Consider the following 15300-nt stretch of genomic DNA (forward strand, 5'->3'; position numbering starts at 1 on the left):
ACATTTAGAAATGTATTTGACTAAAACAGAATCCATTTGAGTATTCATTTGCAAATGAACTGTAAGTGCTGTGGATTCTTCTGTCGGATTTCACAGAATTCTAAAGCTAATTGGATTGGACATGCCATTTTAAATCAAATAAAGATAAAAAATAAAAATTCTGTTCCCTCAACATGAAAACCAAAATCCACTGCCAGGGGCCACATTTGTTTTAAATTCGTTTTTTGTATCATACTGTTTTAGGGTGAAAATCTTCCTCAAACACAGCATCTTCCAGGACAAGGTTTTATTACTGACTGCAAATAAAAACACTGAGGGACCGAAGCCAGAGCGAGAATGTAGACCACATTGTGTATTTATATGCTTGATGAAAAATCAACCAAATGTTGTTTGTCTGTGATTTCACCATGAAGACATTTCTATTATGAAATGAACAAATAAACAAAAGCAAACAAACACAATGCTAAACAATTCAACACACAATCTTGGAAATGCCAAAAACAACAGGCATTCATATCAATAAATCCATTGATATAACCACTTCCAGAGAGCTCCAAAGTGCCTACAGTCCATCACCAAGCATATAAATCACCATTGCTTTTTGGGTCAACATTATTTTTGGTTGGCCACCTTTGACATTTTTCTAATGTCTGTATCCAAAGTTAGGACAAGCTACCCAGAAGACAACACAATATACTACACATGGTCTTATTAGCTTATTGTAAAATTCCACTTTAGCATCACTGGACATATCCTACTCATATATTCCTGTGATATATTCAACTACTTCTCCATAACATCCACATCACAGCATCATAGTCCATATTCCAAAAGATTTATCCAGCTATGCGACACATTTTTCACATATTAAGTAGTGTACCTCATAGGTTAAAAAGCACCTAAATAATACCAATTCTGGTTAGGAAATCTTTATTAAGACATTGCAATAAAATTAAAATAAAATGTAATTAAATGAAACATAGCTTCTTCATGAAGTCAAGGACGTTTTGAATGTAGAATCCCCATCTACAATTTCCAAGCTGACTATCTATTACATTTCCAAAACAATGATGTTTAGGTATCAATGGATGCACAATGGATGGATTGATTAATTTAATTAACTAGTTCTTCAATACCATGCACTGATATCTTGAAACCTTCAAAATGTGATTTTCCGTCAGAGTAGCTTTGCATCACAATCCCGCCGTTAAAAAGCATTTACCTTGTGGAAGCTTCCGTGGAAGATTTTCTTCACTTCATCGTTATCAAACGTAACCTTCTGGATCTCTCCCCTCGTGTCCTTATTGTAAAAAGATAATGTTTTGCTGGAAGCTGAAGAGAGAGAGACAGCGCTTAGACAGTGCTCCAGCGATGCATCAGATGAGATGTCACGCAAAGCTCATAAACTAAAAAACCTCAGCACTGCATGAGAAAACCACAGACATAGGTATTTATCAAGCTGCCAAGTGAATATACTATGTAAATTTACTGAAAACAAAAACACTCGCCTCTAAGTGACAGCAGTAGCATGCCAATTTTATGAATGCTTATGCTTTCTGAGGTTGGGCCTTGGTTCTTGTGTAATTATTAAAAGATCAATGCAGCACTGGGATCTGGAGCCTATTAAAACGACTCTATAACATTTGTGTTTCATGAGGGAATCGGGAGGGGAAAAAAAATGTAACCACAGCTGGCTTGCAGCTAGTCCTGTGATACATAGAAGAAGCTCATGAGTTCCTTACGATCAACTGTGAGCCCCACTTCGGGTTTGTTGCTGCTATCTGAAATCTGCCACATGTCAAACGCCTCGGTCTGGGTGTCAGGGAGAAGGCGGAACAGCAGGATCAGGGTGTAGGCAGGTGGCAGGCCTTCTGGGTGGACCTCTCTGTTGGAAAGAAAATAGGTCTTGTGAATAAAATGGCACATATTGGGAAGCAAAAGCAAATGTTCATAAGCAGAGATTTTACTATAATTATAATGTATTTTGTGCTGTCACAGTTTGAATCATCTCCCAGTGCTTCACTATCATTTCACTTTGCTATCCTATATACTCAACTGTGGTTTCGGCATGACAGAGAAAAGTTTTATAGGGACTCCATATGCAGATGTCATTAATTAAACATCTGCTTGCATCCACAACATAAAAACTGACTATTTATTAAACCAATCTTGTGCAACATTTACTGATCTCCCTCTTATTAATAGCTTTTTAATAACATTAAAAGCAGATTTTTTTAAATGCAGTATTGTCTGCTCCGCAATAATGATTTATAATGTTTCTTAAGTGCAGATACACAGACAAGTATTTGGATCATTATGGGAAAATTAACAAAGCACAGCATAGACACAAGTTGCTGTTAAAACCTGAAAATATCTAAGCAGACCCAGTAAATTGCATCCTGGGTCTCTTGGGTGCCACTGTAACCTAGCGCACGTACATTAATTCATTTTGTAGTGAAATGAAAAACGACTGATTTTGTCGTACAGTTAATTCACAGGCTGCAACAATAAACAAGCCTGGACCAAAAAACATGATAATATGAGCAATGGGACCTTGAAATGTGTAGCCTGGAAAGACCATTAAAAATAATGACCAACAGCACACCGTACACGGCTGAGTTAACTCATCACGTTCTGAAAATGGTGATTAGAACTTACTTTGTGGGCTGCGAGAGGTATGCGTTTTTATGGAGCCTGTAGGCCGTAAAACTGTTGAAAGATCCTGGCTCCATAGACACCCCTTTTACGGAGGCAAACGTCTTGTCTGTGAGGTTGAACGCCTCAAGCATTCTGAAGCCTGCAAGATGAGACACGGCCAGTCAGAGGTCATGCCAGCACAACCAGAAGCAACGATACATTCCATAATTAGCAAAGAAACAACCACCACTAAAGCAAACAATGCAACATTAAAAATATTGTTCTTACCTGGTGAGGTGTACCCATTAAGGTAAATCAAAGGACAAGCTGAAAATCACAAAACAAATATATATTAGAATTCATTCTTTAAAGACTCAAGATTGACTATCTTCACTTAAACTAAAAGAACTATATATAATGGAAATTATGGAAGAGCTTACAGATACACAGCTGTTACAAGTGGTGAGTGATATGTCAAATGTGTTCATGGGCTAATTAAGACTTGACTGAGCATTGGGATCTAAGCCATAGCTATTCCTATCTAAGCACAGGGTGAACACACATAAGATGAAGTTAGAACAACAATAATAATAATCATTCATTATTCATTATTAGTTACATCAGTGTCACATACACCATCATTCCAGGTAAAAACAAAAAGTCTTACTTGAGGTTGCGGTCTCACAGATGAATGTAATGAGATTATCCTGAATCTTTTCAAAAGCGTCAAAGTCATCCACGACAAAGACATGACGGTCACTGGGCTTGCTTCCAATCTGCTGCAGCTCTGAGTAATCCACATCAGCAACTCCAATAACGAACACACTGTAGCCTGTACGAAAAACAAGAGGAACATTGCAGCTCTGAGTAATCCATGTCCACATCTCCGTTAGCAAACAAACTACAATCTGTACGAAAGACATTCGACTGAAACACTGCACTGCTATCTCTGATATTTACCAGCATGCTGTAATGCAGGGGCAGTTTTCTTCACTTCATCTTGTGACCGGCCATCGGTGACAACAACGAGCACCTTTGGAACGTTCTTCCTCATTCCATTCTCTGGGGTCAGGACCTTCTCACCGATGTACTTCAGAGCTACACCTACGACACAAAATACAAGGAAGGGTCTTAGGTTCTTGCAATCAATCAACCACAGTAAAGCTGTGCAACTTTATGAGGGAAGAGGACATGGGCAAGAAAAAAGAACAAAATCCAGACAGTGTAATTTTGTGTGCCACATTAATTGGTTAATCCTAACAGTTCTGTGATGACACTTGTCTTCTGCTACTCGATGTAATTCAAAGGGTTCTGGAAATAATTTAGTGTCAATGCCAAGATAAAGGCATCTGAGAGACTGAGCTAGATCTTAAATTAGAACGTATTTATTGATTTACTTGGAAAGAGTTGCGTACATATCACGCAAAGGGCTGTGGGGTGCGTTCCTGTGCCACGTGTGACTGGGTAAGATGAACAGGAAACTTTACAAACACAGCATCGAGGTGAATTGTGAGTTTTGTTTTAGCAAAAGCTTTGGCTGTACCTGTTCTGGTGTTTCCTCCTCTGTAACGGACAAGTTTGAGAGCTGATAGAACCATGCCCTTGTCTTTGTAAGTGTTGAGTTTAAATTCGGTCTTTGCGTCATCACTGTACTGCACGAAAGACACCTGTTCACACAGACATAAACAGAACATACAATGAATCATATGTTTATTTTGGAATGCCTGGTGTTACTTAATGCTCTTTACCCAGAATGCCACTATATCAATTGCATCTTTCGTTTGGTTGGAAAATGGACACACCTGCATTCCATTTGGACTGATGACGTCAAAGGCTCCAGTGGTGTCAAAAACAAACTGCAGAACTTTGTGGAAGTTATCATCACCGATACTCCAAGATCCATCAATCAGGAACACCAGATCTGCCTTGGCACCTTTGCAAACTGGAGTGGTGCAACAACAACATTAAGTTTAACAGCAAGATGGCACAGCTGTCTGGAGTTGAGCAATAATAGCACAAACAAAAGCTGCATAATTAGACTCAGAACTTCCCAGTCTTGTGGAATTTCACCAAACAATCCACAGGGATACAATGAATTAATGAACCTATGCGGAGCATGTATCATTTTAATTGATCATAAGCCCCTACAAAACACATTTGGAGACCATAAGGGCGGGAAATGAAAAAATACTTTAATGGCTTTTGCTTGGAAACCATTTTGTAAAACCGGCAGGATGTCTGCACAATGCAATGCAACATGTTTGTGATCTCCTGTAATATCCCCCTGAGGTACATTAACAAGTTAAATACAGCGCCTAATCAAAAAGACAGTTGCACTGGAAAGAACTCATTTTCCACTCGACACAGTAATTGTTTAAATAAAAATCAAGCTTTACTGAAACGCTCTTGTGACTGCAAGACACATGATCTCCATGGTTTAGCACATGCTGTACAGCATGGAATAAGGGTCCGTAAAACTTGTTCAGGGGTCTCTAAACATTTTTGAACACAGTCAAATATAAAACATTGGACAGGAAGATGATGTTTGATCTGTAAGTAAGAATCTATGATCTATGAGCTTTTATAACATAACATTGGGACACAACTTTGACCTCTCTGTCTAACTTGCTTACCTTCCCAGGAAGGTGGAATAGTGGGAGGTGGAGGTGGGGTTGGGGGCTCAGTGGGAGCTTCTGTGGGTTTAACCACTGCAAAGAAGAAAACAAAACAGGTTACAGAATCACCTGTCTCCCTAGACAGCAGTAATACAACGGACACAGTGTAAGACTCCACAATGCTGTCTTTAATCAAAGCCTGTCATGCAGTAATACACATTAAACAGAAAAAAACACTCCAGCTAATCCCCTTTATTGTATTCAAACCTGTCAGTGCTAACCTTAATTCGATACTAAGTGAAGCACAACTCTGTACAAAATGAATCGTATTCCTGTGCCATCACAGATAGTCACTGTTGACTTTGAGGACAGACTACCTCTTGCTAAATTTGTTTTAATGATCGCAGTGAAGTCAGTACTCACAGGTCCGCTCTCTCACACTAACCCCAGCTCCTTCAAGGTTGGGTGTCTGGGCAAAGACAGTGGCATTGTATAAGGCATCAGGAGAGAGGCCACTGAAGCAATAATTTGTCTCTCCCCCGTTAACAGTGACCTCCTGCTGTCCAAGGCTGTACACTAAAATTAGAAAGGAAAATGGAAACAGTTAATACAAAGGATAAACTGTTCTAAATTTAAACTCCTTTCAGAAAAGATCGGAACAGTCTGCATTTAAAACAGTAAATGATGTGCCTTGATTGAAGTAATCTGATATCTGACAAAATTAGTTTGTTTTTTTTGTATGCTGTTATTTGCGTGACTCTTTTAACTGTTAAATATTGCTTAGATCAGTCAGCCACTTTGTTATAGTCTACGGTAATTTGAATTCACATTGTGCTTCTAATCAAATCATTTATCTATCCATTTCTGACATCACAAGCCTACAAAGTTTATCTTGAAAGCATTACGGGGCTTTATACCCTTTCTGCCTATTTACCTTCTGGGAGTAATTCTTTCAGCAGCTGCATTCTCACACTAACAAAATAGCCTTCATTTGGCAAACTGTCTGATACAGTTCAGTAATGACTACCATATAGAGTTTTAATAATTGCAATATTGCTTCCTGTTTCTAAACAGTTACCCTGAGTCTAAGTGTGAATATATAACAGATGGATCCAAAGGACAAATGGAAATTAAAAAAGCATTGAATCGTTACAGGTAATAAAACCATTCAAATGCTGTATCTTTAGGCTGGTATTTTAAATGTTGTTTTTATGTCAGCTTCTCGTTAAAGTAAGACATTGCAGACACCCCTGGAGGTACCAAACCAGCAAATATCGAGACAACATCACAATATGCCGCTTTATGTTTGGTTTTTGTTTCAGGTTTTAGGTTATCAAATGTACAGTTCATGCTAGACCTCTTCAGCTTTTCTTAAACGGGAACATATCAAATCTACATTAATATGGGCCAAAAATTGAGAAAACTACACTATATTAATGCCTGTTCCGGCTACATAAGAATCTGTTTTGGTTTGTGTAACTGTACTTCTTCTGGGTGACGGACTGCTGTGCTCTCTTTGCTAACCACAGGTACGGCACAGGAAAAAGAACAGAGATCAACCACAAGTCAGTCCTTACCATCAAGAGGATTCAGCTTAATTCGGTAAGAAGTGGCTGATCTATGAGGAAGCCACTGGATGCAGAACCTGTCAAAGCCAACGGTGTGTGTTTTAAGGTCAGTGACGTTGAGGTACACTGTGAACAAAGAAAGAGAGCCGGACAATTGTATTAACAGTGTGTGAAAAGAAGGCCGCTTCACACAGGAGCAGCATTTTGACTTACTGAGAGCCTGTACAATTTAAACTTCATAATAATGAAACAGTTACATAAGTTTATCAGGGCGCAGCATTCTCGAGATTCCTATCCGTAGCCACACCCTAGGAAGATTTTCATCACTACATTTAGCTTTACACTTTGTGCATATACTTTATGTGTCTTGCAGTCACATATCTTTAAAGATCAAAAATAGTTATAAAATAGTTTTGTTTTTTAAATAGAGAGGTCAATCTGACTGAGTATACCTTCAGTACTTCAGTAAAGGCTTAATTCAAGTACAATCATTTATCAGACCTGACTGAAGGACAACAGCTACAGCTGACCTGAAACACTATGCAGTTGATGTAACCATTTCCTGTCAGCTGTGCTTATAAGACTCTGGATGTTGCAAACACACTGGGATTGCATGTATTCTTAAAAACATATCATGGAAAAAGAGAAAATCTGTAGGACATACATGTGGTTCCTTGTCCTGTCAGAGCACCACTCACTCCCCCGTCATACTGAGAGTAGACTTTGACATCATAAACAGTGCCAGGGTTCAGATTGTGCAAGACATACGTTGTGACATCGCCGACGTACACTTCCACCGTTTCATCCTTATCTGAAAATGAACACAGTGTCAAGCAATCATGGGAGACTCTTTTTCATCCATATTCAGAATTACTATCCACTGAGAGCTGCCATTACTGTACTCTATGGTTTAAAAGCTTTGTAAACTATACTTTGTAAACTTTACTAGACTGCACTTTTGTAATGCTTAAATTGAATGTTGTATTGATTTGTATAACTGCACCTTTTTATACGTGTGTAAACCATGCGTCACCCTGGATAAGGGTGCCTTCCAATAAATAAATGTATTTGTATTCTGCTAAAAGTGGTAGTTGCTCATGAATTTACATGCATTAAAAATGTACCCCCTGAAAAATCATGAGCAGCAGCAACTAAAAAATACACCAATGAAAATGATGAGTCTTCCTCAGTGGAAGAAAGCTGTGCATGTGTCCTGCCTACCTGTGGGCTGGTAGACAAGCTTGTATCCCAGGACTGGCGACGGGGAAGGATCCCAGGAGACCCGGAAGCGGGTGTACCACTCGTCCGACACGCGCAGATTGCGGGGCTCCAGCAGACCGACTGAAAAAAACCCAAAGCAGACAGAAGCCTCCATTAAGAATCAGTCCTGGCAACTGACCCCCTTACCACCCATTCCCGGGTGAACCAAATATACATGCCAATAAACGATCTCCATTAACCGTACACCACATTCCCTTTAAAGTGTAGCTTTATTTCACATTCTGAGGTTGTTCTTTTTTTTTTTTTTTTTTTTTTTTTTAAGTGTAATATGTCTATTGTATTTTTTAATGTTTTTACTGGAGCACAATAAATTGGGCACTACCTATACTGACAGAGGTGTTAAGGCGTCAGAAGTGTCACCCATTTCAGGCAGTTTGTGAAGAAAGCCAGCTGAGGGTATCAACGTAAGAAACCTGAATTATTCCTACGTTCCAAGCTTTTTCTGATTCCCTAAGACCCAAAACTGACACAATCAGGAAATAATGCCACCGAGTTCCCGGGCACATTTCATTATAAATACTGTGGCACAGCATTCAGTACTAGAGGGATACTCCTGAGGGATAAAAGTGCAGCTGTTACCTGTCTTTCCATTTCCGGTGAGCTCACCACCTGCGCCATCAGGGTACACAGCCACCACATTGATCCTGTAAGGGGTGTCAGCCTGCAGGTTCTGCAGGGTGACGGTGTTTCTTCTTCCAGGAACAACAGTCTACAGGAGACAACAGACACACTTACAGGACAGCTGTCAAACTCCAGCTCCAGCCCAAACATTGCTCCCCATGGTATGTCTGCCAATAACTCGGCAATTATTTGCCAACTGCATTCAAGCACGTCAAATACTCATTAAATATCTTTGTCCTGTACCTAGGTTGTCTCCTAGCATTGAACATTCACATAGACCTTCAGATTTCTATTCCTTTTGGTTTTGTTACTTACGAACTCTTCGATCGGGTCTCCAGTCGTGGGAGCGTAGGTGATTTTGTACTGCTGCACGGGGCCCTCGGCATGATCCCAGCTGACACTCAGAGTGCTTGTGGTTTCACCAAATACACGGAGGTTTCTTGGTCCACTGCGTGGCACTAAATACACAAACACATACAAAATGTATAGATCATTTTTAAACCTGAACAGATAATAAAGACTTTATTATTAAAAGAAGAGAAGGTTAAACAGTTAGACAAGGTTTAACTCACACTTTCATATTCTGGTGCAGTACTCTGAAGTGTTTTTGGATAACGTACCACTCAGACAAAACAGGTCACAAGTATTCTGCCTGTGTAGAAAGTTTTAGCAGCTGTGCACTATCTATGACTGCCAATCAAAGCTTGAAGGTTTGTATATATTGGTGTTTATCATTACAATATGACTTACGTGTTTTCCCATCTCCTGGAACTGGGGCTCCCTCTCCGTCGGAGTAGAGAGCCACAACATTGACATTGTAAGGAGTGTCTGGGATGAGCTGTTGGAGGAATGCAGTGTGCGTGTTTCCTGGCACCAACACCTAGACAATAAAAATAAAAATATGAATTTGAAAATGCAACCATTTCGATGCCTTCACAGAAATCTTACTGCTCTAATTTTCTTATGTAGTGTTGTGCATTGTGTGTGATGGGATTACAAAAGTCCACATTTTAAAATCACGTCCATGATCAAGGAGCAGCAGCATGGACGATGTGAAGAGGTTTAAAGGTTCTTTATGTATTTAAGATCTTTTGGATGTCCAGGTTCATGATGCTGCACTTTGACCAACTGCGTAGAAATCTTATTGTAATTACATTATGAAGATCATTCCTAACCTGGCTAACTTTCACAAAAGTCACTGACACAATTCAGATTAAACATGGTGATCTTCCTGATACATTCAAAAACTGAGCAACAGCTTCCTGAGTTGTCCATGTCCAGCATCTGACTGACCTCTGTTCTTGTCTTATTATATAACTTTTCAATTGACTGGATTGTATCTAATGTACACTATTTCAATTTTATTATTGACAGTGTTATGTAGTATTGTATTGACCATATCGAAATGTAAGTCTAAAGCTGGCTCCAGCTTTGGAAAAAGCCAGGTCCCAGCAATAAAGTTTTTCTCAGAAACAAAACATATGGCTGTAGCCAAGAATGTACTTTTTAATGAATAGATTACCTCATTAGTGGTGAAGTAAACCTACTGTTTTTAATAATTCAAATATAGTTGTTTTTGTTCTTGATGTGTGTTACAGATTTGTATCACATTTTCGCAATACTACACGTTTTGTGGATTCATCAGTCATAATATAAGTAATTCCGATCTCAATGAGTCTGGAAACATAACTAATTACTGTTAATGAAGGATGAAAAGTCAAGATGAGGTTTTATTACATGAAACATGAATCATTCAGTGTAGTTTTTATCTGAGTTATGTCTATGCCTGGCCCAGTCTTTTAAAAATATATATTTTATGCTTCATAAATAATAGGAAAAGTTATCACCTCCAAAAAAAAAGAACCGATATTGAAAACATATTTTACACCACTGGACTAAAAAATCTGTTTTAAATTATTACTGTTCTTTTCAAGAAAAACAAAAACTTGAAATCAAAAACACTCTCAACATTGTGAGGCAGGCTACTGGCTTCGCAGTTTGGGGGTAGGATCATTAATAAGACTTTTGACATCACTCACAGATTCAGAAGGCCTTGTTCCCGTCAGGGGAGCATAGGTGACGCGATACTGCTGGACTTGGCCCGACGCAGGCTCCCAGCGCACATTGAGGCTGTTCGGAGTTGGATTGAAGACTTCAATATTGCGGGGTGGGCTGCGAACCACTGTCAACAGATACAAGAGCATTATGGCTTCCACACATACCCATGAAAAGCATTCAATGGAAGTTATTAAGAGAATTCTCCTGTTGTCAGTTGGACTTGCAGAGCCAATGAACAATGGCAAAAGAAAGCAGTAATGGACTCTGCAACCTCTCGGGCAAAAAGAGCATAGGTAGATATTGTGAAAGGTGCTCAACTTTAAGCAGAATATTTTGCACAGTTAGGGATATTTAAACTTACCAAAAGCTGACCTAAGCCAATTTAATAGGATATAAAGTAATTTTATAGTCTGCATGCCCCTTTAAAATAGTTTTACTTGTAATTAAAATAGAAGCAGATGTTCATCTTAGTTTTGCCACTCTGCAGGTCACCAGCCAGCATTTTTCTCTCTACTTTTATTCAGTACAATTATAACCATGATTAGAGCAACAACAAGCATTCTTGCTAAGTTGTAATTAGATTTTAAAAGAAAGTCTGTTGATGCCAAGTGTTGGTAATGGCAGAACGGAGAGGACTTGACACACACAACGACACAATACTCCAGAACGCTGAACCATGGGAGTGGTTAGAAACCATACTGATAGACCATTCAAAAATGTGATGAAGTGCAATTGTATAATAATTGTATACTGGAAATAATTAAAAGCTTTTGCATCCTAATTATTTGTCAAAATAACAGTTTATCTATATTTTCTTGAAATTTCGTGTCCTGTTTAAAATTTTCTGAGAGATTCTGTCCATTTCTCATTCCTTCAACCAGACCGTGAGAAGACATCCAATGTGATAACGGGGATTCATGCAGGAAAGCTCGAATGCCCGGTACAAAATCATTACACACTCAGAGCTGTACAATGCAGATACGCTTCGCTGGTCTAATTTCTTTTCAATTACCTTTTCCAGAGCCAGTATTGCTGGAGCGGTTAGTTATCGTGGCCAATAATCTAACTACAATAAGCAAAAGACGGTCTAGGCCGTGCACAATAGGATATTAAGCAAGAATTACATTAAGTAACAGGAAAATGCTGATGAGATAAAACTATTCCTTTAATGTTCCACTGCTTTTCAAGGCTATTTATGGCCCTTTTTTATGTGCGGTAAACAGTATTAATTTGAAAACCACAACCATGTTTCACAAGTGCTTTGTTCAAAACTAGAGTCATTTTTCCAGCAGGGAACCACGATTACTCATGTGCCCCCCCTTCAGCGGACCACAGTGAGTCTAGACACAAGACACTTTGATGTACTTTGGTCTCGATAGGCAAATTCTCAACGCGTAAATGCTTGAAAGCGAACATGTCATTAAAAATTTCAACTGTTTGAAATAAGATCCCATTTCAATTCTTTCTTCTTTCTTCATTTTGGATTTAAAATTCTCTCGGATGTACCAAGGAGTCACGTTCTTGGCATGACTGTGTACTGAGAAATACATACTTCCATGTAACTTTTTTAAATGACAGAGTGTTAAAGTAAAACCCATGGACCACATTGTAATTTGAACTGCTTAGGACATTTAAAGGAGTCTTCAACTCACATGTCTTTTCATTTTCAGAGAGACGTTTGCCCTCCCCCTCAGGATACACAGGGACCACTGTCACCTTGTAGAGCGTGTCTGAGAGAAGGTTCTTCAGAACAGTAGATGTTGTGCCACCAGACACTTGCTCCTGGAGGAAGCAATTTACATGATTCGTTAGTTGGTTTGATTAAAGTTAAGGATGATGTCAAGAAACTTGCTTCTTTAGCAATAAGCCTATTTTATTTCTGTTTTGAAATATTGATGAACACAGAACCACATTTTAATTTGGTTTTGTACAGTGTATATTTTAATTTCAGTTAGCCTACTGTAAGCATTACAGAGAATGTGGCCACTCCCCTGGCACTGTTGTGCAATTAGTTTTGAAGAAGCTTGTTTTGCACCCATGTTTTAATAACATGACAGCTTAGCAGCTCAAGAATTACTGTATTTCGTGGGAAATGAAGGGGATTATTTCTCAGGTAAGCCTCCTGTGGCCCAGTGTCCTTCTACGCTGCATGAAATGAGCTACAGACAAGTCCTACCATATCTTCGGCTCCTCCCGCGGCTGGGACATAGAAGATCCTGTATTGGCGAACGTTGCCCTCAGCCGGCTCCCATCGAACATTCAGGGTTCTTGTAGTGGGATCAGTAACCCTCAGGTTTCGTACTCCTCCCAGGGGTTCTGGGAAAAGAAAAAAGAAAAATCACTATGGGCCACTAAACTCTGTTTTATAGGTCTTTCTTAATCATCAGTCACTGCATACCTTGAGCACGTGATCCTTTTGGCTTATTAATCCCAGTGACTGAATCAATAGTCAGTTTGAACATAACAGATACCTGTGAGTAGGTTATAGTGACAGCTGAAGGGATACTTACTGGTCTTGCCCCTGCCAGTTATATCTTTAATTTCCCCAGTAGGGTAGACTGCGGCCACAGAAATGGTGTAGGGTGTATCTGAAGTCAGCTTTTGTAGAACAACGCTGTTCTTCTTGCCTCCCACCTGAGTCTGCCAATCAAATACATTTCAAATCAATACACTATTGTTCTTCTACACCCAGATAAGGTTACCATTCTAAGCAATACATGAAACTCACAATACTTCGTTTTTAAAATCTACCTTTAATTGTTACATCAGTAGAATCTGTGGAAGAATGATTTTGCCCTCACACTATCCTTGTGTACTTGCATAAAAAGATGACCTGCATCAAACACAGTGCAAACAGGACAGCGTTCCCTATGATGAAATTCAGTTAAGATCAGGCTTCATATATATTATGTATAGAGACAATAACTAATTGATTTCCTTATTAGTATTAAGACGATATGCAGTTTAATGTTCTCTCATATTCTGGATCTCTGCTTTTGATTGTTTAAAGGAGAGTTGATAATGTTTATACATGTGCTATGAAATTCTGCTTGGAAGACCTTTAAGAAACATCAATGTAATTGAGTCATCTTGGCAAGCTTGCTTTGTAATCTCTTTAAGAGGAATTTATACAGCTCAACACGAATCTCTCTTCAATGCAATGTTTGCTAAAAAAATAACAGAAGAGATGGCACCTCACTACGTAGCATTGCTTTTAATACATTAAATCTTTGTTTCCTTTTGTTCAAGCCAGAAAAATAATAACACACTGCACTGTACTGTGTTGAGCCCTAGACTAAGCAAGCATCTCGATACTGCCCCCGTTTGCCCAGGCAATGTGAAGTATACATCACATATTCACTTTCATAGAGGAAATCGTTATGTGCATCTGTGGAATTCAAGTAACGCCGTCATATTTAAGTACACAATTAATCATCTTAAGCCTCTACAATCACTTTCTTAGTCTTTTATGTAATATATTTGCAAAGGGGGTTTCCCTCAGTTTAGAGTAAACTACTTGAATTTTATAAACACAGCAACCAAACTATTTGTTAGCATAGTGTGGATGTTTCCAGACAGCCTTTAGGAATGTTCTGTAGAAACTTATCAGACAAAAGATATGAAAAGTCCAGAATAAGACGCCTGGAAGCCTGGGAGTAAACCATCATTTACTTTGAGAAACCCTACTTATTTATCAACAGTGATGCTCTGTGTTCAAGGTAAAAGGTCAATAAACTGAATTCAAATCTCTAATGAACAGACTTTTAAATCTGTTAACTTTCAATAAAATTAAAATGAATATCCCCAAGTGTTGGTCATATAACATAAATAAGGAGAAACACTCATGAAGACTATATCTGCTCTCAGCCTATCATGAAATCGTGAATTCCAGACAAACGTGAAAGTAAAATTACTCTGTCAAATACAGAATGAAAACATCATCTAATTGCTCCTCAACATGATCATATTTTTCCAGTATGTAACTGTTTTATATTGTAGCATGCACAGCCCCAAGGGGAAAAAGTGAAGCAAACTAGTAATTAGTCTAGCTCAAAATCCTATGACAAATATTCACCTTACAAATCCAATTAACAAACATATCAATTAAATATAGGTTAGATTTTAAAGATCCAGAATACAGTGCATTTGGAAGCCCTCAAAATAAATATTTACAACATCTTTTACCCATTTCAATATTGTCCCACTCTCTGTGATATCTGAAGGGTATAATTTAATAGAGTACCAAGTTGTTAAACTTAAAAAGAAGGGAAAAAAAAACTGTTCACACTCAGTATGTGATTATGTTAAACCCTGCTCAAGCCTAAGAGTAACAGTACTTTTGATCTAACCGCATATCAAAAACAAATGGTTTCCAAAGGCAAATTCCACTGATGACTATACGTAAGCTTTCATAAAAAAACTAAAACTGTCTGAAGTGTATAAACGTCTACATAGACAACAGGAAAATATTGAATACTGTCCAGAAACAGTGATAGAAGACCAAGATTTAAACATTTTTA

At 38.5% G+C, this 15300-nt stretch overlaps 1 protein-coding gene across 3 annotated transcripts in view; it reads right to left on the reverse strand.

The window, feature by feature from the left end:
* Positions 1-15300, reverse strand: part of col12a1b (collagen, type XII, alpha 1b) — a 75286-nt gene that overhangs the window by 20150 nt on the left and 39836 nt on the right. For all 3 annotated transcript variants that reach the window (XM_066723046.1, XM_066722964.1, XM_066723119.1), the window contains exons 32-51: positions 13291-13420; positions 12957-13096; positions 12433-12562; positions 10762-10904; positions 9473-9602; positions 9038-9180; positions 8681-8810; positions 8042-8161; positions 7485-7631; positions 6830-6946; positions 5676-5828; positions 5271-5345; positions 4440-4579; positions 4181-4304; positions 3598-3741; positions 3305-3469; positions 2926-2964; positions 2659-2797; positions 1743-1885; positions 1223-1332 (exon numbers count right to left, since the gene is read on the reverse strand). In XM_066723046.1, coding sequence (XP_066579143.1) covers positions 1223-1332; positions 1743-1885; positions 2659-2797; positions 2926-2964; positions 3305-3469; positions 3598-3741; positions 4181-4304; positions 4440-4579; positions 5271-5345; positions 5676-5828; positions 6830-6946; positions 7485-7631; positions 8042-8161; positions 8681-8810; positions 9038-9180; positions 9473-9602; positions 10762-10904; positions 12433-12562; positions 12957-13096; positions 13291-13420 — 2562 coding nt within the window. The remainder of the gene's footprint in view (positions 1-1222; positions 1333-1742; positions 1886-2658; positions 2798-2925; positions 2965-3304; positions 3470-3597; positions 3742-4180; positions 4305-4439; positions 4580-5270; positions 5346-5675; positions 5829-6829; positions 6947-7484; positions 7632-8041; positions 8162-8680; positions 8811-9037; positions 9181-9472; positions 9603-10761; positions 10905-12432; positions 12563-12956; positions 13097-13290; positions 13421-15300) is intronic.

The sequence above is a fragment of the Amia ocellicauda genome, chromosome 1 (assembly GCF_036373705.1).
Source record: "Amia ocellicauda isolate fAmiCal2 chromosome 1, fAmiCal2.hap1, whole genome shotgun sequence".
NCBI classification, from domain to species: domain Eukaryota; kingdom Metazoa; phylum Chordata; class Actinopteri; order Amiiformes; family Amiidae; genus Amia; species Amia ocellicauda.